Genomic DNA, 25,985 nt, shown 5'->3' on the forward strand with positions numbered 1-25,985 from the left:
AGAATCGGATTTGAACGATAGTTATATTTATGTTATTTTTTACCTTTGGGGTCATCCATAAAGAATGTCACGCTAAGTTTAACTAATGGCAAGAAGTTGGAGAATGTTGGCTCTTGTGCACAGATATTTTTTATAGTATTATGGCGTCTTATCTTCAATCAAAATCTCCACGGAAGGGAGCTAATAAACTTCTACTTCTGGTTTGTATTTAAGTTCTGAATGACGTCGTTTATGGACGACCCCTTCAAGATAAAAGTGAAAACCTGCAATTCAACATCGTGGCTACATAATATATATATATATATATATATATATATATATATATATATATATATATATATATATATATATATATATATATATATATATATATATATATATATATATATATATATATATATATATATATATTTATATATATATATATATATATATATAATTATTTCTTTGTTTTCAATTTTTTCATTTAGTTTAAAATTGATTAATTTTACTGTATTACAGCACTTGCTACTTACAGTTTTGTTAATAATTGGCCTTAACGTAAGGCAAAAATTGAAGTCTTTGGTCTTGGAAATGTTTGCGTTGGCCTTGACCTTGAAACCTGTAATATTGTCCTTGACCGTAAAACTCTTGGCCATGGTCTTTTGATTTTTGGCCTTGGCCTTGGCCTCGGCCTTGAACATGTGGCCTTGGCCTAGCTACTTTTGGCCTTGTTAACAACTCTTCCTAGTCACAAATTCGGAATTCCGGTACATCACTAGTCATTAGATACATTGGACTGCGTTTCGGCAAATGTTTCCGTTTTTTTTAATAATGGCTAAATTTAATATATTTTTTGTTTATTATATGTTTTTTTCTTAAGGATAACAATTAGTAATAAAATTTTACGTATAATTTTTAGGAGTTCTTTATTTTTTTAATTTAATTTTTTCCTCCAGAATTTTTACATAGGAAAAGTAAGGGCTAGTAATCATATGCGCCTTTTTAACAGAAACTAAATGTTTAAAAAAAAGAGTCTGACATTTAATGGACCATTTCGAACATTTTTAAAGTTGGTTTTCGAACCCAGTTGCTTTTGTGTAAAATCTAGTTAAATCTCTTAGTAAATGTATGAAAGTAATAATCATTTTTTTATAGGCGGTCATATCAGTAACCTTTCATATATTCTAGCATCAGAGGTAAAATTCAACAATTTAAGAATTTTGATTTAGATTAAACTTATTTGCCTTCCCCCAAAATGCACTCTAGTTGTAAAGCAAATAAATATTGATTTCTTTAGACCAATGAAGCAAACTTAGAAAGTTATTTTGAACAATTACTTTTGAGAATCTTGCTGTACATTACTAGACAATACTATTTTTCCAAATTTATCTTAGGTTTATGTTTGTTAGATTAAGAACTAAAAATTTTGCTGTAAGTCATAGGAGAGAAGTAAAAGTAGCTTCTAAAAGAAAAACTTTTTTGAAAGTAAAACTAAAAAAACTTTCTCTAAATAGTTTATCTTCAATCAGTGACACCTTTAATGTTGGTAATTAGGAGATAGTTGCCTATGATGTTCAGAAATCTTCAGGTAAAAGTATTATTAAAATTTGGAACAAATTTAAAGTTAATGTTATAAGTAGATCATGAAGTAACAATTGGGTGTAGCCAAATGCCCAAGCAATAATGTTATATAACAAACATTAAAATATTTTTAAAAATATGCTTCAATTAATTATGTCAGTCTTTGAATTTTTATGAAATATAGTTTTTACATAAATATTATGGTCCAATTATTATTTTTCTATTTTTAGATGTAAATTCAGTTTTATTTATGAAAAATAACTTTATGAGGTATTAAAGCCATAACCAGGCTTCATGTATAATTATTTTAAACCAAATAATAGCTTCATACACAGTTCTTGGAACTGCAATCAACAACAGTTTCAACATTTTAAAAATATTCAAAGTGGTGTTGTTGCCAAAACCAAAAATTGGTAAAAGAACTATGTAAAGTATTGTAAAATAAATAATAAATAAACATTTATTCACAGATAATTAGGTAGGTAGATAATAAGATTGGTATACATTCCTAACAATTTATTTTTACAAAAAAAAAATAAACTTGTATATATAAATTTATTTAAAAGGTTTGTGAAAGAATGATATTTGTATTCCTGTTCTAGCCAAAAGTTATTAGTGTGCAAGGTAGATTAAAAAAACATGTATTAATAAAAACAAAATATTATTTCTTTAGAAAGGAAAAGCCTTGACAGGCTAATGCTTCAAAAAAAAAAAAAACACAAAAAAAACACACAAAAATAATTTTGCTATTTAATGTCATATTTTGAAATAATGTTTGAGTTGTATTTCTCTTTATAATAACATATTGGTCATAAAAAATTTTTGTGCATAGTGTAATTTATAAATTAATGTATATTATGTATTATATTCCAGTAATATGATATCATGTAAAATAGTGTATATTAATAATATATGTGCTATTAACAACTTTTTTTTTTTTTAACACTTTTTAATCTTTTTTTTTTAATTTAAATTTTACCTAATATAAAGATAGATAAATTTAAATTTTTAGTAATATAAATATGATCTAATGCATATATGAATAATTATTTTTATATAATATTTTCTAGTTTGTTGTAATATATATATATATATATATATATATATATATATATATATATATATATATATATATATATATATATATATATATATATATATATATATATATATATATATATATATATATATATATATAATTATTCACCTCTCCAAGGCCAAGAAGGCTACTACAGTCGAGGAGGCTACTTTTGTGGTTGCAACCCTCTCTCAACTCTATAACTCCGAAACACGAACCTTGACGAACAAAGCTGCTGAGCGGAGAAACAAGTTGAATGTAGCACTACCAGTGACGTGGTGGGGATTGAACTCGAAACTTCTCACTTATGAGGCAAGCGATCTACCACTACCCCACTACCACTATGATATATATATATATATATATATATATATATATATATATATATATATATATATATATATATATATATTAATATTATGGTTTAATTAATATGGTTAAACATTTTTTTTATAGTTATGTTTTGGTTTATATTTGAGAATAAAATCTATAGTTTTTATTATATTTATAGTGCAACTTACAGTTTTTATTATTTTATTTAAAGTGCAGTTTAAAATGCAGTTAAAAAACATTTTAAATTTGAAGCCTTCTGACCACATAGCTGTTATATTTGATGATGGCAACCAATGTGATACAATGTCCTATAAACAGTTTCTTTTTGAAGCACAACAAGCTAAAGTTGAATTAAAATCTAAAATTTCTTCTGAGCCATCAGTTATTGGAATTCTGTGTCCTCAGAGTGTATACACTCCTTTATTGGTTTATATCTGCCTACATACAGAAAATCCATTTCTAACTTTATCTCTAGATTCTAATTCATTGATTTCAACACTGAAAAATTGCAATGTTCAATATATTATTGTTCACAAAAATATTTTACCACAGATTTCAGGTGTGTTAAAAATTTTTGTAGAAAAAAATGTTCCTATTTCTTCATTGGGTGGATTATATACTATTTTGGCACTCAAACTAGATATAAATAATGACATATCAAATGGATTTACTTATATTGTGCAAAGTTCTGGTACCACTGGAACACCTAAGACTATATTTGTACCTGAAAAATGTTTTGTTCCAAATTTAATAGACTTTCTGTAAGTTTAATTTGTTTTTAACATTTTTGTTTATTTGTACTTTTAATGGTTTATTTTAAATGGTTTATTTGTGCTTATAAACTTAATAACCTTGCCATTTACATTTAAATATGGCATAAACATGTTTTTAATTCACCTTTGTAGAAGACATGAACTGGGCTTTGAAAAGTAGCATTTTGTTGATGAAATTGTTTTATGGTTGTTCTTTTTAGTGATTAAATTGAGTTTTTTTTTAAATTAATATAAATTGGCTTTTTTTTTTTTTTTATTATATCAATTTGTTAATAAAATTTAATCTTTGTTATTTAAAATGAATACTTTAAGTTACTAAAATTGCCAAATAATTTGTTTCACTAATATTTAAATATATGAACTATTTATTTTGAAAGTTGCATTACTCTACCTTTTCAAAAAAATCAAATTATTGATAACAATGATTACAATGTAACAGTATCTCTTCATTTGTGAAATAATTTAAACCCATTGTGTTAAAAATTATTAAGATATTTGGAAAGAAGTTTTGCTAGTTAACGGTATAACAGTATATATTAAAAATCTACATTTTTTTAAAATCTACGTTTAAAAACAAAGTGACATATGCCACTTTCAAAATAAATGGCTCATATATTGATTTTAAAATGATGTTGTTTTAGGAATCTTTTTAATATGCAAGAATCTGATATCATATTTGTTTCTTCTGCGTTAACATTCGATGCTTCAATTATTCAGATATTTTTGGGATGGTGTTCTTTCTCAACATTGCTTGTTGTGACAGATAATCTAAGGAGTCACCCAGAGAAAATTTCTAAGTGTTTGGAAAAGCATCGTGTCACATTTTTACAGGTAAACAATAAATTAATAAAATTTAAAAACATGTTGGCATAGAACATTTTTACCTAGTAAGATATTACTTGAAGAACAAGTGTTTTGATTTGACATAGGTTGAAATTGATATTTATTACTATGAGATGTTAATAGTTAGAAAATTACAGTTTTACTCAAATTTTTAATCTCCAACTTTTTGGAAATTAAAATGTTTGCATTTGATCTTTAATTTGATCATAATGGAAAACCATTTTGGTTTATTTAACTAATTTTATATTTATAGTTTTTTATTATTAATATTATTAGAATTTATATAAACAAAAATATTTGTTTTAAAGCAGTGAAAAGCAGTTGAAAAGTAAAACAACAGTCTGTCTCTACAAATAAACCTGGTTATTTTACAGTTTAACTGTAACCTTTTTTTGGAATATATTTTTAAAGTTTTAAAATATTGACTTAATTTTAGACGATTTTTTTTTGAATACGAAGAGAAAAATTTAGAATAATAAAAGCAATGCAGTTTTTTTTTGTTTGTTTATTTTTTGCTGTATTAAAGTCTTTCTCGTCTAGATAGTACCTGCCAAAACCCAAACCCTCAATCGATGTATGTACTAAACCCCCCTCAGATATCTGTTTAATGATATTAATGAAGTTTTATGCTAAGCTAAGTTTGCAAAAATGTTGGAATATATATAATTTGTTATCGTCAAACTTGTCACAGGTTGATCACTGCATATCCAGTGATGTGGTAACCTCTCTTAATTATAAGATGAGTGCTTTACCACTATGCCACTATGCTACATAAATCTTTTGATCAACTAAGATTGTAATCTAAGTTGATCAAAAGATTTGTAGTCTTTTTTAAGTTTAAAAATGTTTCACTTAATAGACTTTAGAAGAGATTAAAGTTTCAAATTTTTTTAATATAAATATTATTACTTCAAAAAACATAGTTACTCAAAAACTTCAAAACTTTAATAGTTTCTACTTTGTAGAAACTATTAAAGTTTTGTCAAGTCAAAGTTAAATGTCTACTTCAAGTGTGTAAATAAAAAGGTTCTACCAAAAGGCTTTGAACCTGCACCGAATAACAAGTATACTGCTGCACCTCAAACTTTAAACTTTGTTTCATCTTATGTGTAGCCCTTAGAATTAAGGTTGGCATTCAGCAATGTTTACCTAAAAGTGTTTGAGGTTGGAAAAAAGTTGCTGATCTTGTTTCTTTTATTTTATGGTAACCCCTTTGTGTAAAATTTTTTTCACCAACCTGATGCTAACTTCTAACAATTTAGGAAAAATGAGGTTGACAATAATTTGCCGATCTCATTTTTTCTATTTTCAAGGGCCATAATGTTATAGCATAAAAGTGGTCCATTTTTTTCAATTTCTCATGGGGTTTTTACAATCGATGAGATTGAATGAAAAATGTTGAAAACCAAAAATTTTGTGGAGAGAAAACAAGTTGCCCAACTTTGAAAACAAGTTGGGCAACTTGTTTTCAAAGTTGTCACTAGATTGAAACATTTGTCTTTGATGTCTCCTAAAAGCTTGATACCTGACTCTGCAACATTATTGACACAAAAAAGATTCTATTCAATTTTTTTTACAGCGTTAAAGTCTTGAAATTTACTCCAATGCTCTGATGGAGTGTTAAGCCACTCCTGAGGTTTTTTTAATTTCTACAGATTAAAAATTAGCAAGGACTTTTTGCTGATGTAAAAGGATAAAATATAGGTATATCTATGTCGCCCCTAATAATGATTAGAATCTTCGGTTAGTAAGGTGTGAATACTTAAGATCTTGGTGTGTTTATAGGTTTCTGTCTCATCAGTCTATTTTTGATTAACAGAGTCATCGATCTAGATAAAGACTACCTCATCACCAGCTCCTCATATAAGTATCTTAAGTGTATTTGATGTTTTTTTCTGCACCTTCAAGGTTAATTAATTTAAACTTTCTCATCAAATAAAAGGAATTCAGGTCATTAGCTGGAGCAACAGCAGTATTCACAGTTTGAAAAAATTATTTTCAGTAGAAAAGGCAACTGTACTCAGACATTCTCTTAACCTTTTTTTATCTTCTTTACTAAGCTTAAAAGTGCAAGAGAATAGAAATATTAGAAAAGATTTTGACATTCATCTTGCATAATGATCATAACCAGCATACCAAATACAGGAAACCTCTTTTAATATGTCCACCAAAAATTGAGTAAGCTCCACAAGTTCTTGGTTCCAATTCAACACTAGTTCCTTACAAGGAAAATTTTTTCTCTTCAAGCATTCTATTGCCTATTTCTTTATTTTAAATGCTTGTTGAAATAACAAACTTGGCCAGTTCTATACCATAGGTCTTTTATATATTTGTTAAAGTTATAAAATTTTTCCTTAAACCTTCTAAAATGCTGAAATCTTGGTGATTTATTTCGACCACAGATAGCATTTGATGTTGCTTTAATGAAGAGTTCTGGTATATGATGTCTACATTCAAGTTGGAGTAGAGAACAACCAATTTGCTTCTCTATTGCAGCTTTATTGCAGGCTACACTATTTGCATCTGTTGTATCATAAACAAGTGTAATAACATGATTTAAATTGCATAATTTTTTCTTGTCAACTAGCCTCATCACTGAGCAACATTGTGTTTAGCCAATTCTATTGGTAATTTTAAGATTTCCTAGCAATTTAGAAGGAAGAAATTTCAAGCAAAGAATTGCACACTCAGCAAGTCAGTATTCCTTTTTTTCATTAGCTTGCTCGAACATTTTTCCATTGCAATGAATTTCAAAAAATTCAGCCAGAATCCAATTTTCCTCAATTAATTTTGCTTCTTTAATTCTATTGGCAGATCTTGCTCTATGAACTGATGTTTTAGAAAGTGTAATATCATTTAAAGCTGCTTCATCTACTGCTAAAGTTTTCTTTAAATAATTAGTTGCTGTCTTTGACTAATACTAGATTCATTTGCTACTGCACATGTTTCTTTTAAGAGTTCTAGGAAATGCCAGCATTATAGTGGATTTGCATTCATGGTCTTTTTGAAGATAGAAGTTTGCATCTTCTTCATGTTCTTCAGTAACATCTAAAGAAAATTTGACACCCTCATTGATTTATTATCATCATTAATAGTTGAGTAAAGTTCAAGGTTTTTGAGTTGCTGTTTCTTAATATGAATTCCTGTTTTTTCTTTTGTCTTTGGTGATGATGCAGTTTTAGTCTACTCCAGCCATTTTGAGCCCACTTGAGGAAACTTTTGTTAGCCTTTTAAGAATTCTCAGTCAATAACCCACACATTATTACCAGAATGGTTCAGCAATGTTTAGGTGTCTGTGTAATATATCAAACAGACTGTCAAGTTTTAATTTAAAAGATCTTGTTTTAGAATTTTTTTCAGTGACTCATTTGGTACCAAATGCCTAATCGAACTAAGTCTAGCAGGAAGGATTATGTGATCAACATAGTCCTTCCTGCTAGATTTAGTTGGAATATGAGCAGGTAACCAAATATTTTCCATAGCATCACCAGTTAGATGATTTGCAATTGGTCTTGTTTCTTTTCTTGGATCTTTTTCTCTCTCAAAAAGATATTTTTACAATACAGATCTATTCAATGGAAGCTTTTCTCCTTTAATGCTCAAACACTTTTTTGTTTATGGTTATTTATTTTTCCATAGAAATCCAATGAATTAAATGAGAAGAATGTCTTCTTCTTTAGCTGTAATATTCTTTGTTATAAAAATTAGATATGTAATGGATCTAAATACTTTTTTCCTGATCTGAGCACTGTCTCTTCTGATTTAATAGATACATTTTTGCTGAGACTTCTAATATGTCAACCAACCTGCTTTGGTATGAGAGCCTCTGCCCTCTTTTAATACAAGATTGAGGCCTTAAATGTAGACAGGGTTAGTAATGTTGTAATATAAACTTTGAAACACTGAAACCATAGACCTCAATAGAATTAAAATAAAGAATAATGACTTCCTTATATTCAATTTCACAATATCAAATACATTTGAATGAAAGTATAGAATATTTGAAGGTATTGGATTGCAACTAGCTAAACTGATTTATGTTACTTGACAGCTATGGTGTTTTGAAACAAATCTTTTGTGGGATAAGTACAAATTATTGTAAATTAATCAAATTTTGTATAATTATTTCTTTGTGATTATTAAAGACATTGTGCAAACCCCACTGAGATATAATCGCAGGTAATGTGTAAACACTTGCACAGTTCACTACTCAAACTTTAATGTTTTGTGGAGGATTTAAAAATCTTCCTAAATTCAATCAAGATCGAATGTCTTCACTGGTAAAATAATCCCATTAAAATTAAGAAAAAATTTTAAAATAGACCACCCAAGTGCTGTGCTAACATATTTATAAAGTGAAAAAATTATTTAAATATTATTTTTAATTTCAAAATATTATATTTTATTTTAGTTTTATGTTTCAGTTAAAAAAGAGTTCAAAAAGGCATTTGCAAAATCACTTTTTTTTTTAGTGTATTTCCTTATTGGGTGGATGAGTATAGGTTTTTATTGGATGAATGATTGTAGTTTCCTGGATATTTTGAATAATATTCTATCAAATTTACCGGTTCACCAAGTAATAATAAATTAATTACCAGTAATAAAACTGTATATTTTGATTTGATTTATATGTAAACCGTTTTACTGGTATTGCTATACCTAATTGATTGGAACAATTGCCATTTTGAAAGTTGTAGGAATTACTCCACCAAATGTGAAAAAAATTAGTTCATTGGTTGACAAAAACTAAGTTGAAAATAAACAAATTAACATGTCAAGGGTATTGTTAAAAAGGAGTTTAATCTTGAATCTAAAAACTTACTTTCTGATCATCAACATGGATTTCGATCTTGTCCTACAGGTAATTTGCTAACAGTAATAACCAATAGGTTTTATTGTATATAGATGTGGAGAGATTAAGGCTCGCTGTTGATATTTCTAAAGCCTTTGATAAAGTTTGGCATTCTGATCTTCTCAACAAGCTTTCTTCCTCAATATATGCCACAATCTACAGACTTAATAATTTATTTAAGCGCGTTTAATTCCTAAAAGTTTTAGTACATGGCATGATTGATTTTTTGTTTTGTTTAAAAGATCGATTATGTTAACAATACCGTATACTACATCCTGTAACAAACCATAACTGAATATGAAGTCAAAGAGTGTTGTTTTTCTTGTAAACTTGTTATCAATCTCATTTTCATATAAATTATTCTTTTGATTGTAATGCTAAATGCTAGCTACTTTAATTGGTTTGTAGTTTTTATTAGATTTTTTTCTTTCTTTCTATAAATTAAGCATAACTGAAATTTTTTTTTAGATTTTTCTCTTTTTTGAAAAAATCTTTTGAGTGCATATATCACATTTTGCTGCTTTTCCATTTTAAGCGTATTTGCTTCTATCCTATTCCATGCATTGTTTTTAGAATAAAAGTTTTAAATGGGTTATTCATCCTTTTGTAGTTGACGGAATCATCTTTACAATCTATAATATATAATCCACATAAAATAATATTAACAATAAATAACAAATAGTTCAATCATTTTCATTATCTTTTTATTAATAATCTTAAGTTTATTTTCAATTCAAATTATAAATATTAAATGTGTCTGTAAATGCCTTTGTTGCCAAAAATTTTCTTTTTTTTTATAACACATTCAAACACTACAATAACTAATTATAAAAAAATAAATAAAAAAATAAGAAATGATAAAAATATTTTTACTTTTAGCAACTTCAACTAACAGAATATTTTTAAAGTTATCAAAAAATGGAAATTAAATATGAAAAAACATTATATGCAAAATTGCAGCCAAAAATGTTTTGAAGTTCTCAAGTGACTGCAATTTTAACTTTGATCTGGTTTCCAAAAATGACCCTGTTTTTATGACATTTATTTAAAACATTTTCCTTAATAAAATGAGAATTAACAATGGCAAAATTATGAAAATGAACACTTTTAATACTTTTTTAGAGTGTTAAAATATGCAGCAAACATAAAAAATTATAAAAGAAATCAATATCTATAACTATACTTAAGCATACAATATCTCAAATATTTCATAATATATTCAATATCTCATGTGTATAATATATCCATAAAGTATCCAATATCTCAATATGTCAAAATGGGTAATAAATATGTCAATATCTCAATATGTCAATATGTCAAGTAAATTTTTTTTTTGCTCTGAATATTTTTAGTTACTCATAATCTTACTTGTTATAAAAATCTAGAAAAAAAAACAGTAATATAAAACAATTATTTTTTATTATTATTTTTTTAACCATCTTCACTTCTAACAACAACTATTAGAGTTTAATGTTACTGGGAGAGAAAAAATGAAGTTTGTAAAGCAAGATAACAATTCACAGACAACTTAAAAGATTGAAAATTATATGAATCAGGAAAACAAGAAGAACGGAGTAAATTTCAAAGAACTGATGTTTGAGGAAAAAAACTAGATGAATAAGAGTTTTTGGAGCACTTACAAACAGTCACAGGAAAAGGATGAGACTTAATTGAATAAGGAGTAGCACGAGAATGAATTTTAGGCTCAAAGGACACTAGCTCTTTAGAGTAACACTCATTATAGTATTAATAGAAAAGAGAAAAAGAAGCAACACTATGGCGATGTGACAATGGTTTAATTGGCTGCAAGTGCAGGTCCAACTATGTTTGCATAATGGTTTTTGTATCTTGTCTAAAAGAGAAAGGGCATCATCATTAAAGATTCGCTCCAGATATGGCAACAGTATTCCATACAGAGACGGATTTGAGATTTATAGAGATAATGAATAGAATCCAGAGATGCTAATTTTGCAATCAATTTGATATATGGTTTCCAAGGAAGATCGGAAGTAAGAGTTAATCCTAGAAGGCAAAGGTAGATGATTTATTGAGTACAATACCATTCATAAAAATTGGAAGATCTAGATTATTGTGATAAGGATTAGCTAAAAAAAATTAAGTTTTATCTGAATTAAAGTTTACCAGCCAATGAGACCCCCATGCTGTAGCAAAAAAGAGATCATTTTTAAGCTCAAATGCCTCAAGCTCTAATCCAAGCAATCAAACAAGAATAAATGGTAGTATCATCAGAGAATAATGCCACCTTAGATGTGAGAGTTTCAAGGAGATTGGTAATGTAAACAACTTTTATAATACGATTGGCAAGATTATAGAATCTTAAAGATTCAGGTAACATCTTTAAGATTCTATAATCTTAAAGATGTTACCTGAATCATCATAAGAGAGAGAGCTTATGAAGAAGACCAGCATGCCTAACTTTATTAAAGGAGATTTCGTGACCTGAGGATATCAAGCTTTGGCATTAGATAAAGCCTTTTTACAATGGTTTCTAGAAATAGTAAACAGACATCTATTTTCTGGAGAATTGTTTTGGCGATAAATATGGAAGTAATGATTAGGATTGGAAATTACAGCAGCACAATGAGAGGAAAACCATGGAGAAGAGTGAAGCTTAACTTGGTATTGTGGAGAGGGAATAAAATACTCCATGCCAGCCTAAATCCAAGAAGTTAAGTAAGAAGAATATTTGTCTGCAGGGAGACAAAAGATTTTAGCCCAAGAGCCATCACAAAGAAATCACAGAAAGAGTCCCAGTCAGCTTCAAGGTAGTTGTAAGAGGTACAAGGATAGGTGGATTCTGGTGATGAAGAAGAATGAGATGAAAAAGCACCGAAGGGTGAATGTAGAGAAACTGAGCATTGGCTAGGATCAGGAACAAGACATAAGGTAAATGATTCAGATTGTCGGAAAGGGAGTTGGAAAGTTAACTATTTGTGTTAGAGATTGAGTAAGGAAAAAGTTATGGGCCTTACTTCCTGCAGAGTCACTGATACTAAAACCAAGCCATTCAGTGTGATGAGCATTAAAGTCACCAACAACAACAATATTAGCTAAAGGATAAAAAGAAAGAGGAAATAACATCGAAAAGAGTGCAGTCTTGAGATGAAGGAGAGCAATATAGAACAAAGAGAAAGGTGATAAAGTGAAGTGTTGCTAAACAAAAGCACATAAAAGAATATTCTGTGGATTCAAACCTAGTTTTTAGACAAAAGGGTGAATTCTTACAAATATAAATGCCCAGGCTAAGCACATGACTATTGGAGTCTTTAGGAATTAAAGGAAGATAACCATCAACACTAAGGTCACAAGATGAAACAGCCAAACTCATATTAGTCTCACAAAGAGCAAGTAGGTATGGTGGACTTTACCAGAGAAAAGACTCAACAGAAAAAAAGTTAATTTAAAGACCACAAGTATTATTAAATGATGGAATTAGAGAACTTGGTGATGATGATTTTTTGTGTTTTATAGTTTTTGATACTTTTAGTCTTTTTTTAAGTTTGGTTAAAGAACTTGACTCAAAGCATAAATAGTACTCAGTACACTATCTAATATTCCAAGCAGTTGTCTTGTTACTATTAATAAACCCTAAGTTGTAACAAAGGGCTTTAAATGTAGCCTCTAAGTGAGCTACCACAGAGTTCGGGAAACCTGTGGTAGCTCTTCTGGTACTATACCAGCTGATCTTATAAACATAAAACTTAGTTTTAGAGCTGTACCCTCATTAGGAGATAATAGAATGAGTTGCCTAGTTATTAATACTGAGGCATAAATAAAATCCATGCAATGAATCAAGAAGATTCAGCATTCAACATCTTAAACTGGAACAATGTATTATAAATATATCTACACCAGTCTAATAGATGAATTAATGAAATTTCCGATACTTATCACTTTTTCAATAAATAACTTTAAGAATTTGCGTATATCTTAAGAAGAATTAAGATTATTTTGGCGGTTCTGCATAGTTATACAAATGGTTAATAGGTGTTATAAACAAAAATCTTTACTACTAAACTACTCATTCTGTTTTGCTTTTATTAAGGGTTTTTAAACTTTGGCAATTTTATAATTTTACCTGATGCTGGAAATGTGGAAATGGAATTGGCAATTTTATAATTTAACCTGATGCTGGGAATGGCAAAGATGCACTTCAGTAGAGAGCCTATATATACTCAGAGAGCGGACATACGTGTGATCGTTTTTGATTGGATGTTTGATTTTGATGGCTTTTGACGCCATGTTTTTGCCACACAAAAAAATAACTGCGAGTGAATTTGCTACTAAATTTTTGTTAAGTATTTGTAAAAATTTATGAAGATTGATGTGAATGTAATAAAAATTCATAAAAAAGAATGTGCTTTAACTACTGATGTCATGTCAATAACTGAAAGTGGTAATTATGATACATATCAAGCTCATACTATGGAATTGTTAGATTACCTTTACATTATACTATATTGTTAAGGCCATTATTTAAGGCCAAGCTAACCATACTTTAGTTTTTATGCTTAGAGGAATATCTACGAGATGAAAATAAACTATAAAATATTATTATAGTGAAAGTTCTGTTTATAAAGGTGCAAATAACCAGTCAATGTGAAGATTTTTTAGCATAAGCTGCACTTAAAGTTATACTTTTTCCAGTTTAAATAAACATCCATGTGACTCAAGTTGTTTTATTGATTTTTTAGCAAATGTACTTCATTTATTGAAGAATATAAGAACATCTCTCTCATGTAACAAACCTTTCATAATTACAGCTGGAATTCAAAAAATATATATAATTCTATCACTAGTTATAGATTAACATTCCTGCACATGTTGACATTCTAAATATGTTTACTTATAAGTTTAGCATCTTGATGAAAAACATTTTAACAAAACAAAAGTATCAAGAGTATTATATTGTAATGAATTATAATGAAAGTTGTGGATTAAAATTTATTGCAAATAAAAAAAGATGATTCTATACTCGCAACTGCTTGATTTAACTGAATTATTGATAAATGGTTTACACTTATGAAATCACGAAACCTTACTATGGTCTTTAGTATAGAAAATCACTAAATTTACAATGAAACAAAAGCTTTTTTCAATGAAATTATAGAGGTACTATTCGATTATATATAATGAGCCTAAGTAGAAAACTAAGGTGGAAACTTATTCCATCTGGTGTTATTTTGTCAACAACCAAATATTCTTCTTGAAAAAAAAACTTTTAATATGAAATTGCGATTTACCAAAAACTTCTAAAAAAATATTTATAACTGATACGTTGACAAAACAAGTAATTCCTACAGCTTTTCAATTCAAAAATGACTTGAAACTTATTTGTTTTGCTTAACTCTTAAAAACATTACATTATCAAAGTGCAGTTTTGATACTGAATAATGACCATCGATTTTTATTGTGTTTTCTTGACTTAGTTAATAGTAAGGTCCACAAATCCACACAAAAAAGAGCACATTGTTTTACTCAAAGATTTGGATAAAACCTCAAGTTTAATCTTGAGTAATACTGAGCAAACTACTATTTTATAATGTATTTTAATGTAATTTTTTTAATATATACGAGTTTTAGAGTTAAAGAAAATTAAAGAATTTTTCTAATTTTTCTAATATCACAATATTTTAAAAAATAGAGTAAATGCTGATTATACAATGTTTGCTACATACAAACAGCATAATGTGGGAAGTTTATTTTCTGCTAATAAAACAAACTTTGCATTTTTTTAAAATAGAATTAATATTCAGATTATTTTTTGGCATAACTTTTTACCTAAAAGAATGGCAGTTCTATGCTCTGAGAGAAAGTCAATTGATGAACAAATTAAAACTGATACAAAAATTAAAAGTTCAGCTTTTATCCTAATTCTCATTAATTTTGATTAAAGCTTGAAAGCAGGTTTAAAAATTCAGACCTGTAATATTTAGCCTTAAAGAATAAAAATGAAGTAAAAATATTATTTTGAACTTGGCAGCAAGATATGATAATACAAGATTGGCTTTGAAAGAATAGATTCAATTAAAACTAATTAATAAAAAAAATTGTAAAACTTTTTTCAGGTTTAAAATTTTTGTTAAGTAACTTATAAATTACAAGTAGTTTTTTAACGTTTTTTTTTTAAAGAATTTATTTATTTACCAAATAAATTTTTGTTTAATAAATAATTTTATTATTTATAATATGAAAAACATAAAATATTCAAATTTTCAAAACAAATTTTCCTTTAAAATATTGGGTTATACAATTGTTTTTACTTGAATTTAGCTACTTGAAGAAAGCTGCTTTAGTTCCTTTAAAAATATATTTGAAAAAGTAAAAATAGAAATAAAACATAGAAATACATTTTCTATGTAGTTCTTCAATTTGTGAACTAATATAACTGTATTGTATTTAAAATTATTTTTTAGTAATTTTCTGAAAAAAATGGTATACCTTTATTATTATAGAACTGTTTTTCCAGTTAGAATATTTGTGATATTTAGCATTATAAGAAACCTAAAATATTAAAAACAAAAAATATTTTCACATATCACATATGGATTTTATATACGGTTTCCAAGAAAGATCAGAAGTAAGAGTTAATCCTAGAAGATGAAGGGTAGATGAGACATCGAGTACATTACTGTTCATAAATATAGGAAGATCTAAATTATTGCAATAACGATTAATTAAAAAAAATCGAATTTTATCTGAATTAAAGTTCACCAGCCACTGTGAGCCTCATGCTGTAGAAGAAGTGAGATCCTTTTCAAGCTCAAATGCCCCCTCCAAGCAATCAGAGAGTGTTGGCTTCTTATCATGACAAGAATAAATGATAGTATCATCTGCGAACAATGCCACCTTAGATGTGAGAGTATCTAGAAGACGGTTAATATAAATTAAAAAATGAGTATAGGGCCAAGGATTGAACCTTGAGGAACCCCTGAAGTTACAGAATATGAAGAAGAGTGCTGTCCATCGAGGACAACTTTTATACTACGATTGGAAAGGAAGGACTCAATAATCCCAAAGATGTTACCAAATACACTATAAGAAGAAAGCTTATAGAGAAGACCAGCATGCTAAACTTTATCAAAAGCTTTAGAAATGTCAAGAGCAATGGCCTTAAGCTCTCCACCTTTATCTAATGCACGATAAAACCTATTGGTTATTACTGTTAGCAAATCAGCTGTAGAACGAGAAGATCGAAATCTATATTGTTGATCAAAAAGTTATTAGATTTAAGATGAGAGATTAAGTATATGTTAATTATAGATTTAAAAACCTTGCTTATGATATGAAGAAGACTAATGAGACGGTAGTTAGACGAATCAGATCGCTCAACGGAATTTTTGAAAATAGGGATAACAGATTCCGCTTTCCAGCAGGCTGGAAAACAAGACTCTGATAAGCACTTGTTGAATAGTTTTGAAAGAATAGATTACAGCTCCAGAAAACACTTCTGCAAGAGTATAAAAGATATGTTGTCCGGTCCACAAGCTGTAGAAAAGTCTACGCAAGAAATCGCTTTTGGTACAGAAGCTGGAGTGATACGAATGTCAAGCAATGGATCAACCTGTTTTAAGGCTAAATCAGGTAGAATGCAACTAGTGGAATAAAGAGATGATATTGATGAAAAGTTCTTAGCAAACAATTCAGCTTTGTCTTTAGGTGAGGTGGCAAAGTCTGAACCATACAAGAGAGGTGGAATTAAAGATTTGCCCTTATTATTGATACTAATAAAGATTCTCCAGAAGTCATGAGAGCCTAATTTTTGTGATGAAATACGAGATTTCATGACCTGAGAATAGCGGGCTTTGGCGCTAGACAAAACCTTTTTGCAAAGGTTCCTAGCAGTTATAAACAGACGTCTGTTTTCTGGAGAATTTTTTTACTGATAGATATGGAAAACCATGGAGGAAAGGAAAGAAGGTGACCATGGAGAAGAGGAAAGAAGGTGAGGAAAACCATGGAGAATATCTCCAGAACCATTAAACTTTGTAGACCAAAATTTTTCATGAGAACAGCCAAAAAGTTTTTAAAAAAGTTTGAGGACACGTGGTTCAAAATATTCAAAAATTTTGGAGAAATGGGAGTAAACTTTAAGGTTCGATACCTCAAAAATCACAACATACTAGAAGTTAGATTTTGAACATAGACATTGGAATATGCAATATAGTGAAAAATTAAATTTAAGAGAGTCACTACTACACTAGTAACTCTTACAAAATGTGACTCTTGATTATAATTTAAACAAAAAAATTAATACATAAACCCCTCCCCTCCCCTGCCAAAAAAAAAATAATAATAATAATCAAAATTGCAACCAAACTAAGTATCTAGAGATCTTTATTATATGATATATTTCTGTTATATCTTACTATTTTTTCTTTTTAGTGTACTCCGTCATTTTTGGGATTGATCGGGGACCATTTTCAAGAAAAGCATTTGTTTCATAATGGAAGCAAATTGAAGACCTTGGTTTTGGGTGGGGAATCTTTTCCATCGAAGGAAAAGTGTGTTAAATGGATAAAGGCTTTACCTCAGTTGCGTATTTTTAATTTATATGGAACTAGTGAGGTTTCAGCATGGGCTAGTATATATGAAGTCACCAATGACCAATTTAATACAGAGAGACAAACTTTAGATTCAGATTGGGTTCCAATAGGAAAACCTTTGAGTAAAACTATAATCGAAGTAAATGATTTTTACGGAAAAGCATTGAAACATGGGCTTGGTAAAATATGGATTGGTAAAGTATATGGCTTATTTATATATTTTTTTAATTTATTGGTTGTACTGTTAATATTTTTGTTTTTTTATCATTTAAAATATTTATTTATATTAAATACTTTGTCAAATAAAGTAAAAACCAGAGGCGGAAAGTAATGAATTACATTTACTCGTGTTACTGTAATTGAGTAGTTTTTTTTGTGAATTTTCACTATTTAAGTATTTTTTTTAATGTGTACTCTTACTTTTACTTAAATTTTTTTTTTTTAAAGTATTGCGCTTCCTACATTTTAAATCATATATTTTACTGAGTAAAAAAAATTTATCGCGCATTAGTATTTAGTTTCACAAAAAATATGATTTAATTTTTTTAGTTAATAAAATTAGCACCTGTTTTATAAAATTGTTTCTTTATAATTTTCATTAATTTTTTAAGTTATGAAGACGTCAAAAACATGCCTTGCTTATGTTTTGAATTTTAATCTTTCCTTTAGAATTTTGAAAGAAAATTTAAAGCAAAGATTTACAATATTAAAATAGCTTGTTATTTTCAATTACTTATATATCTTAGTTACACAATTATTGGCTTTATTTTGAAGATGTTCCTTTTAGATGCTGGTATCCTTGTATTTAAGAAAAAAATTATTTATTCAAAACATTTTTTTTTTTTTTTCATATATGCATAGCGTACATATCTTTGCAAAATATAATGATAACTTTGCCAAATCAATATGTTTTTGCAATTTTTTCAAAAATGAAGAAAAAAACATGCTCTAACTGATAAAATGAGTATTAAACCTATTTTAATATTTTATTATTTGTATTAATAAATGAACACAAAAATATTTTTTTTTTTTTTTTTTTTTTTTAAACATCTTCGCTTCCAACAAGGCTGCAAGCAGCCACTAATTAAAGTTGGAAGTTACTGTAAGAGAAAAGATGAAGATTGTAGAGCAAGATAACGATTGACGGACGACTTAAAAGATTGCAAATTATATGAATCAGGAAAGCAAGATGAAGGAAGCGAATTCCAAAGAGCTGATGTTCGAGGAAAAAAACTAGACGAATAAGCGTTTTTGGAGCACTTAGGAACAGTCACAGAAAAAGGATGACACTTAATTGAATGACGAGTAACACGAGAATGAATTTTAGTAGATGGCACAAGAGACGCTAGCTCTTTAGAGCAGTGTCCATTATAGTATTTGTAGAAAAGAGAAAGAGAAGCAACATTACGACGATGTGATAACGGTTGAAGGTTGGCTGCAAGAGCAGGTCCAACTATGTTTACAATGCGTTTTTGAACCCTGTCTAAAAGAGAAAGGGCATCATTAGAAGATCCGCCCCAGATATGGCAACAGTATTCCATACAAGGCCGGATTTGAGATTTATAGAGATAGAGAATAGAATCCAGAGTAAGAAAGTGGCGAGCTCGATAAAGAGATGCAACCTTAGCAGATGCTAATTTTGCAACCGATTTGATATATGGTTTCCAAGAAAGATTGGAAGTAAGAGTTAATCCTAGAAGATGAAGAGTAGGTGACTCATCGAGTACATCACCGTTCATAAATATAGGAAGATCTAAATTATTGCGATAACGATTGGCTGAAAAAAATTGAGTTTTATCTGAATTAAAGTTCACCAGCCACTGTGAGCCTCATGCTGTAGCGGAAGTGAGATCCTTTTCAAGCTCAAATGCCCCCTCCAAGCAATCAGAGGGTGTTGGTTTCTTATCACGACAAGAATAAATGGTAGTATCATCAGCAAACAATGCCACCTTAGATGTGAGAATATCTGGAAGATCGTTAATGTAAATTAAAAAGAGTATAGGGCCAAGGATAGAACCTTGAGGAACCCCTGAAGTTACAGAATAAGAAGAAGAGTGTTGTCCATCGAGGACAACTTTTATGCTACGATTGAAAAGGAAGGATTCAATGATCTTGAAGATGTTGCCGGATACACCATAAGAAGAAAGCTTATGGAGAAGACCAGCATGCCAAACTTTATCAAACGCTTTTGAAATGTCAAGAGCGATGGCCTTAACCTCTCCACCTTCATCTAATGCACGATAAAACCTGTCAGTTATTACTGTTAGCAAATCAGCTGTAGAACGAGAAGATCGAAATCCATATTGATGGTCAGAAAGTAAGTTATTAGATTCAAGATGAGAAATTAAGTGTTTGTTAATTAAAGATTCAAAAACCTTGCTTATGATAGGAAGAAGACTTATGGGACGGTAGTTAGATGAATCGGATCGCTCTCCAGAATTTTTGAAGATAGGGATAACAGATGCGGCTTTCCAGCAGGCTGGAAAACAAGACTCTGATAAGCACTTGTTGAATAGTTTTGAGAGTATAGACGACAGCTCCGGAGAACACTTCTGCAAGACAATAACAGGTATGTTGTCTGGGCCACAAGCTGTAGAAGAGTCTAAGTAGGAAATCACTTTAGATACAGATGCTGGAGTGATATGAATGTCAAGCAATGGATCAACCTGTTTGTTGGCAATATCAGGTAGAACGCAATTAGTGGAATCAAGAGATGATATTGATGAAAAGTTTTTAGCAAACAGTTCGGCTTTGTCTTTAGGTGAGGTGACAAAGTCTGAACCATACAAGAGAGGTGGAATTATAGATTTGCCCTTATTATTGATATTATTAAAGATTCTCCAGAAGTCACGAGAGCCTAATTTTTGAGATGAGATACGAGATTTCATGACCTGAGAATAGCGGGTTTTGGCGTTAGACAAAACCTTTTTACAGTTGTTTCTAGCAGTAATAAACAGACGTCTGTTTTCTGGAGAATAGTTTTGCTGATAGATATGGAAGTAATGGTTTCGATTGGCAATCGCAGCAGCACAGTGTGAGGAAAACCATGGAGGAGAGTGAGGCTTGACCTGGAATCGTCGAGAGGGAATAAAAGATTCCATGCCAGCCTGAATCCACGAAGTTATGTAAGAAGCACATTTGTCGACAGGAAGTTGAAAGATTTCTACCCAAGGGCCATCACGAAGAAAGTCACGGAAAGAATCCCAGTCAGCTTTACTGTAGTTGAAAGAGGTTCGGTAATAGGGGGATTCAGGTGATGAAGAAGAATGAGATATTAGTTTTAGAGAGATCAAACTGTGATCAGAAGAACCTAAGGGTGAATGCGGAGAAACTGAGCACTGACTAGGATCAGAAACAAGACATAAGTCGAGTAGAGAAGGTAAATGATTCGGGTTGTCAGGAAAGCGAGTTGGAAAGTTGACTATTTGAGTTAGGGATTGAGAAAGGCAAAAGTTGTGGGCTTTAATGCCTGCAGAATCACTGACACTAGAGCCAAGCCATTCAGAGTGGTGAGCATTAAAGTCACCGACAACAACTATATTAGCTGATGGATAAAGAGAGAGGGCTTGGTCAATATGATCAGAAATAACATCAAAAAGACTGCAGTCTTGAGATGAAGGAGAGCGATATAGAACAAAGAGAAAGGCAATAGAGTGAAGTGGTGCTAAACGAAAGCACATGAAAGAATAGTCAGTGGATTCAAACCTAGTTTCACGACAAACAGGTGAATTCTTACGAATGTAAATGCCCAGGCCAAGCATGTGACTATTGGAGTCTTTACGAATCAGAGGAAGATAACCATCAACACTAAGATCACAAGATGAGACAGCCGAACTCAAATTAGTCTCACAAAGAGCAAGTAGGTCTGGTGAACTTTGCAAGAGATAAGACTCAACAGAAGAAAAGTTACTTCGAAGACCACAAATATTAGTGAATGATAAGTTTAGAGAACTTGGTGATGATGATGGTTTTTTGTGTTTTATAGTTTTTGGTACTTTATTCATTTTTAAATTAGATTGAAGAACTTGACTCAAAGCATAGATAGTACTCAGAACACCGTTTAATAGCCCAAACAATTGCCTCATTACTACTAATAAACCCTAAGCCGTAACAAAGGGCTCCAAATGTGGCCTCCGCAATGCACACCAAAAGTACAAACAGGGACACCATCCATGCGCAACATGGCACTGTTAGTACTTTGATATTTTTCAGCTGTTGATGGAATCAGCCTCTCTGAGAGCTACCACAGAGTTCGGGAAACCTGACTACCAGCCGGCCTCAGAACCATAAAACTGAGTTTTAGAGCTTAGTTAGATATAATAATATGACCACTTTGTTTATGTTTTGTTATTTGATAGGTCTGTTACCTAAAAATGGCTGTTAACACAGTTGTTTATAGTCTGAGTACAGACTTAATTAGCTACTTTTTAATTTTGCCTTAGTAAATCTTTTGACTGGTAATGTTTACTTGTACTTGAGTAAAATTTCTCTCAAGCAACAGTACTTTTATGTGAGTACAAAATTTTGTTACTTTTTCCACCTCTGGTAAAAAAATCATTAAGATAAAACGAATAACATTTTTTGCTCAAATTTTTTATCTTTATTTGTGGTTTTTATTTTGTGTAGGAAGTGAGGAAAGAGTTTGTAGAATTCCAGAATTGAAGGAGCCAACTTTAAGCAGCTGCATCATGAGAGCAACAGGTGATTTAGGTTTTAAAGAGGGGGAACAGATATATTATAGTGGAAGGTATGATGACCAAATAAAACGTAATGGATTATATGTATCCACAATTCATATCACCAATATAGTAAAAAATATTCCAGGAGTAAAGGATTGCTTCTCAACTGTTGATAAAGAAGTCCATAATATTTTGATTGTATATTATGTTCCTGAAAATGACATTGAAGTCAATATTTTTGAGTTTATGTTAACAAGATATCCTCCGCAATATATTCCTGACAAAATTGTATCAGTAGATTGCTTTCCTTTAACAATGCATGGAAAAATTGATAAAAATACATTGAGAAAAAAGTTAGAAAAGGTTTTTAAGGGGAGTTTAAATGATGTAGTAAGGAGTATCACAAAATCTTGGAATGAAGCTTTAAAGATTAGTCCACAAGACTCGGTATCTGCTGAAATTGAGTTTTCTACATTAGGCGGAAATTCTTTTATTGCAGCATATCTTGTTAATAAAATTTTAGACTTTTTTCCCTATCAAATTAATTTTGAAGAAATATTTATTAAAGTTTTAACAAGCTCATTAAATCAATTTATTCATTTCATTTCCTCTTATGTTTATGTTGATGTTGAAAGTAATATTGAAGATAAGGCAAGCTGTTTTGTAAAGTTTGATGGAGAGGGATGTAACTGTTTTGATAAAGACAGATGTTTTTGTAACAAATTAGAAAAGTGCAACTGTTTTACTGCTTTTTTAAAAGCACATACTATCCAAACTTGTTTGTGTTCAAAAAAATATTCAGGATTTCAAAATAGTATTTTTTTAACGTCAAAATTTAACATATCATTGAATTTAGAGTGGCATTTTGATGCACAAAAGTGTGTTGATGCCTCTCCACTTATAGTATTTTATGAGAACTCATCTGATGGAATTGTTTACATTGGATCTCACTCTTATATCTTTGTGGCCTTGAACTTAAAAAATGGAAATCTTTTATGGAGGCAAATTTTAGGGGGTCGCATAGAATCTTCTGCCATAGTTTCTCCAGATGGAAAGTTTATATGTGTTGGTTTGTTTTTTCTGTAGTTTTTATTCCTTTTTTTTTTACCTTATCATTATTAATATTATTGTTGTTGTTATTTACTTTGTTTGCATTTATTTTGTTATAAATAGTTTAAGACAAACTTTTAATTGTTATAGTGTTTTTTTAAGGCTGTTATGACGGATTTATTTATGCACTTCATTGTGGAACAGGAGAAATCTACTATAAGTTTAAGACTAATGACATTGTTAAATGTACACCTACTCCATATAAAAAGCATGGGCTGATTATTGTTGGTTCTTATGATAAACATATTTATGCACTTGATGTTTCTCAGAAAGTATGCAAATGGAAAATAAAATTTAATGGCTCGTGTTTTGCTACACCTTTGGTAATTGATGAGCAGAATAGTGTTGTTGTAGCATTATTATCAGGTACTTTAAGTTCAGTTAATGCAGAAACAGGTGAAAAAATTTGGGAAATAAATTTCATTAATAAACCTTTATTTTCCTCACCAACTTTATGTAGAAAGTTTATTTTAATTGGTTGTGTTGATGGCAATTTATATGCTATTGATTTTAATGGTAGAAAGTTGTGGAGTTATACTACAAAAGCTCCAATATTTTCATCTCCTTTGATTATATATGAGCAAGAAACATTTATTTTTATTGGAAGCAATGATCAGATCATTTATTGCTTAAATGAACAAGGGTTTTTACTATGGAAGTACAAAACAAGCTCTTCAATATTCTCTAGTCCAACTGTTTTACATGTTAGCTCTTTAGAAAATAACATGCTGCAATTGGAGATAAGTGTTGTCATCCTTGTATTAAGCACCGATGGTCATGTTCATGCATTAAAGTTTAAATATTATCCTCAATCTGATCTTCAATCTAAATTGTCCATTGAATGTGCAGCAAAAATAAAAAGTAAAGACACATTAGTAAATGAAAAAATACCTATAGATAGTACTGAAAGATTATTTGTAAGTAATACGTCAGTAATTGAGGTATCATGCATTGATGTATATAAGTTTCCTGCTGAGGTATTCTCTTCACCTATTGTGTGCAAGAATAAAATCATTGTTGGATGTCGCGACAACTATATTTATTGTATGAATATTGAATTATAGTAGAGTTTTGTTTTCATTTACAGTATCTGCATGTAAGTTTCTTATGTATATAAAAAAAAGTGAAATCTATTCTAAAATCCTGTCAAAAAAATAGTTATTTTGAAGATATAATGCTATTTTTAAATCATTATGCATTTCAGTTTTTTTTTTCTTTTGTTTGTTTGTTGTTGTTTTGTTCACAATTTTTTAAAATTACAGTCTTAAGCAGCAGCACAACAGGTTATAATTTTTTTTGTTGTTAATTTTTATTTCAATTTTTATATTGTTGATATATTCAAATTAAAAAATTTTTTTTTAATTATTTATAGAATTTTTATTATGAATATAATCTAGATAATTCTATTAAATATGAAATTGTTAACAATGACCTTTTTGCGCAAAGATTTTCTTGGTGTATTTGGATTGGTTTATCCTTTGAAAAAACTGTCTGTGTTATCCTACTTGCAATGTACTATACGTTTAATTGATGAAACAGGGAAAAGTACTCTGGTACTAAAAAATGAAGCTGAAAAAATTGCTATTGAAAGAAAAATGGATTTAAAGCAAGTAGGTTTTATTTCTGAGAAATTGTCGCATGCAGTCTACAAATTAGTACCTGATGTTCCAAAATCAATTTTGCCTCTAAGTCAATCCCAACATTCTTTTAGCAATGTAAAAACTAAAGAATTAACAATGACGTGTCTAATTGAAGATCATGATCTAAAGGTCAAGTCCAAAAAGCTACAGGAATTTCTTGATAAAGGTTATCACGTTACAGTTACAGTTTCAAAGCCTGTCAAAGCAAACTTGTTACCAAAAATTATCTTTGATAAGTTAATTTCATTTTTAAATTGTTCTGTAGAATGTTCATCTACCAAAGTTAATGAAAACATGTTCAAAAGTACAGTTGCAAAAAGTGAAAAAAGTGTCTAAAAATGTACTAAATAACAGTTTTTTAGTGCTAATATTTTTAAATATAATTTGCAAAGCAAATACAGAAGAAGAGGAGAGACTTCAAAACTTGGAAATAATATTTCATATTTTTACTTTATTAAGTCTTTATTGAAATGGTAACTATTTTTTAAATACATTCAATTAAGCATATTATGTATTATGCTTTATTTTGATTTCCCTTTTTAATATT

The 25,985-nt window shown here is 29.4% G+C and overlaps 1 protein-coding gene across 2 annotated transcripts in view; it reads left to right on the top strand.

The window, feature by feature from the left end:
* Positions 1-3,143: 3,143 nt before the first annotated feature.
* LOC100212367 (beta-alanine-activating enzyme) overlaps positions 3,144-25,985 on the top strand; it is a 30,411-nt gene continuing 7,569 nt past the window's right edge. Inside the window, exons 1-5 of one of the 2 annotated variants that reach the window (XM_065806140.1) lie at positions 3,144-3,735; positions 4,389-4,578; positions 17,849-18,203; positions 22,636-23,757; positions 23,901-24,996. In XM_065806140.1, the coding sequence (XP_065662212.1) occupies positions 3,197-3,735; positions 4,389-4,578; positions 17,849-18,203; positions 22,636-23,757; positions 23,901-24,862 (3,168 nt within the window). In that variant the 5' untranslated portion in view covers positions 3,144-3,196 and the 3' untranslated portion in view covers positions 24,863-24,996. Of the gene's footprint in view, positions 3,736-4,388; positions 4,579-17,848; positions 18,204-22,635; positions 23,758-23,900; positions 24,997-25,985 lie in introns of those variants that run through there. The other variant, XM_065806141.1, reaches the window with a different exon arrangement.

This window comes from Hydra vulgaris, chromosome 09 (assembly GCF_038396675.1).
Source record: "Hydra vulgaris chromosome 09, alternate assembly HydraT2T_AEP".
NCBI classification, from domain to species: Eukaryota; Metazoa; Cnidaria; class Hydrozoa; order Anthoathecata; family Hydridae; genus Hydra; species Hydra vulgaris.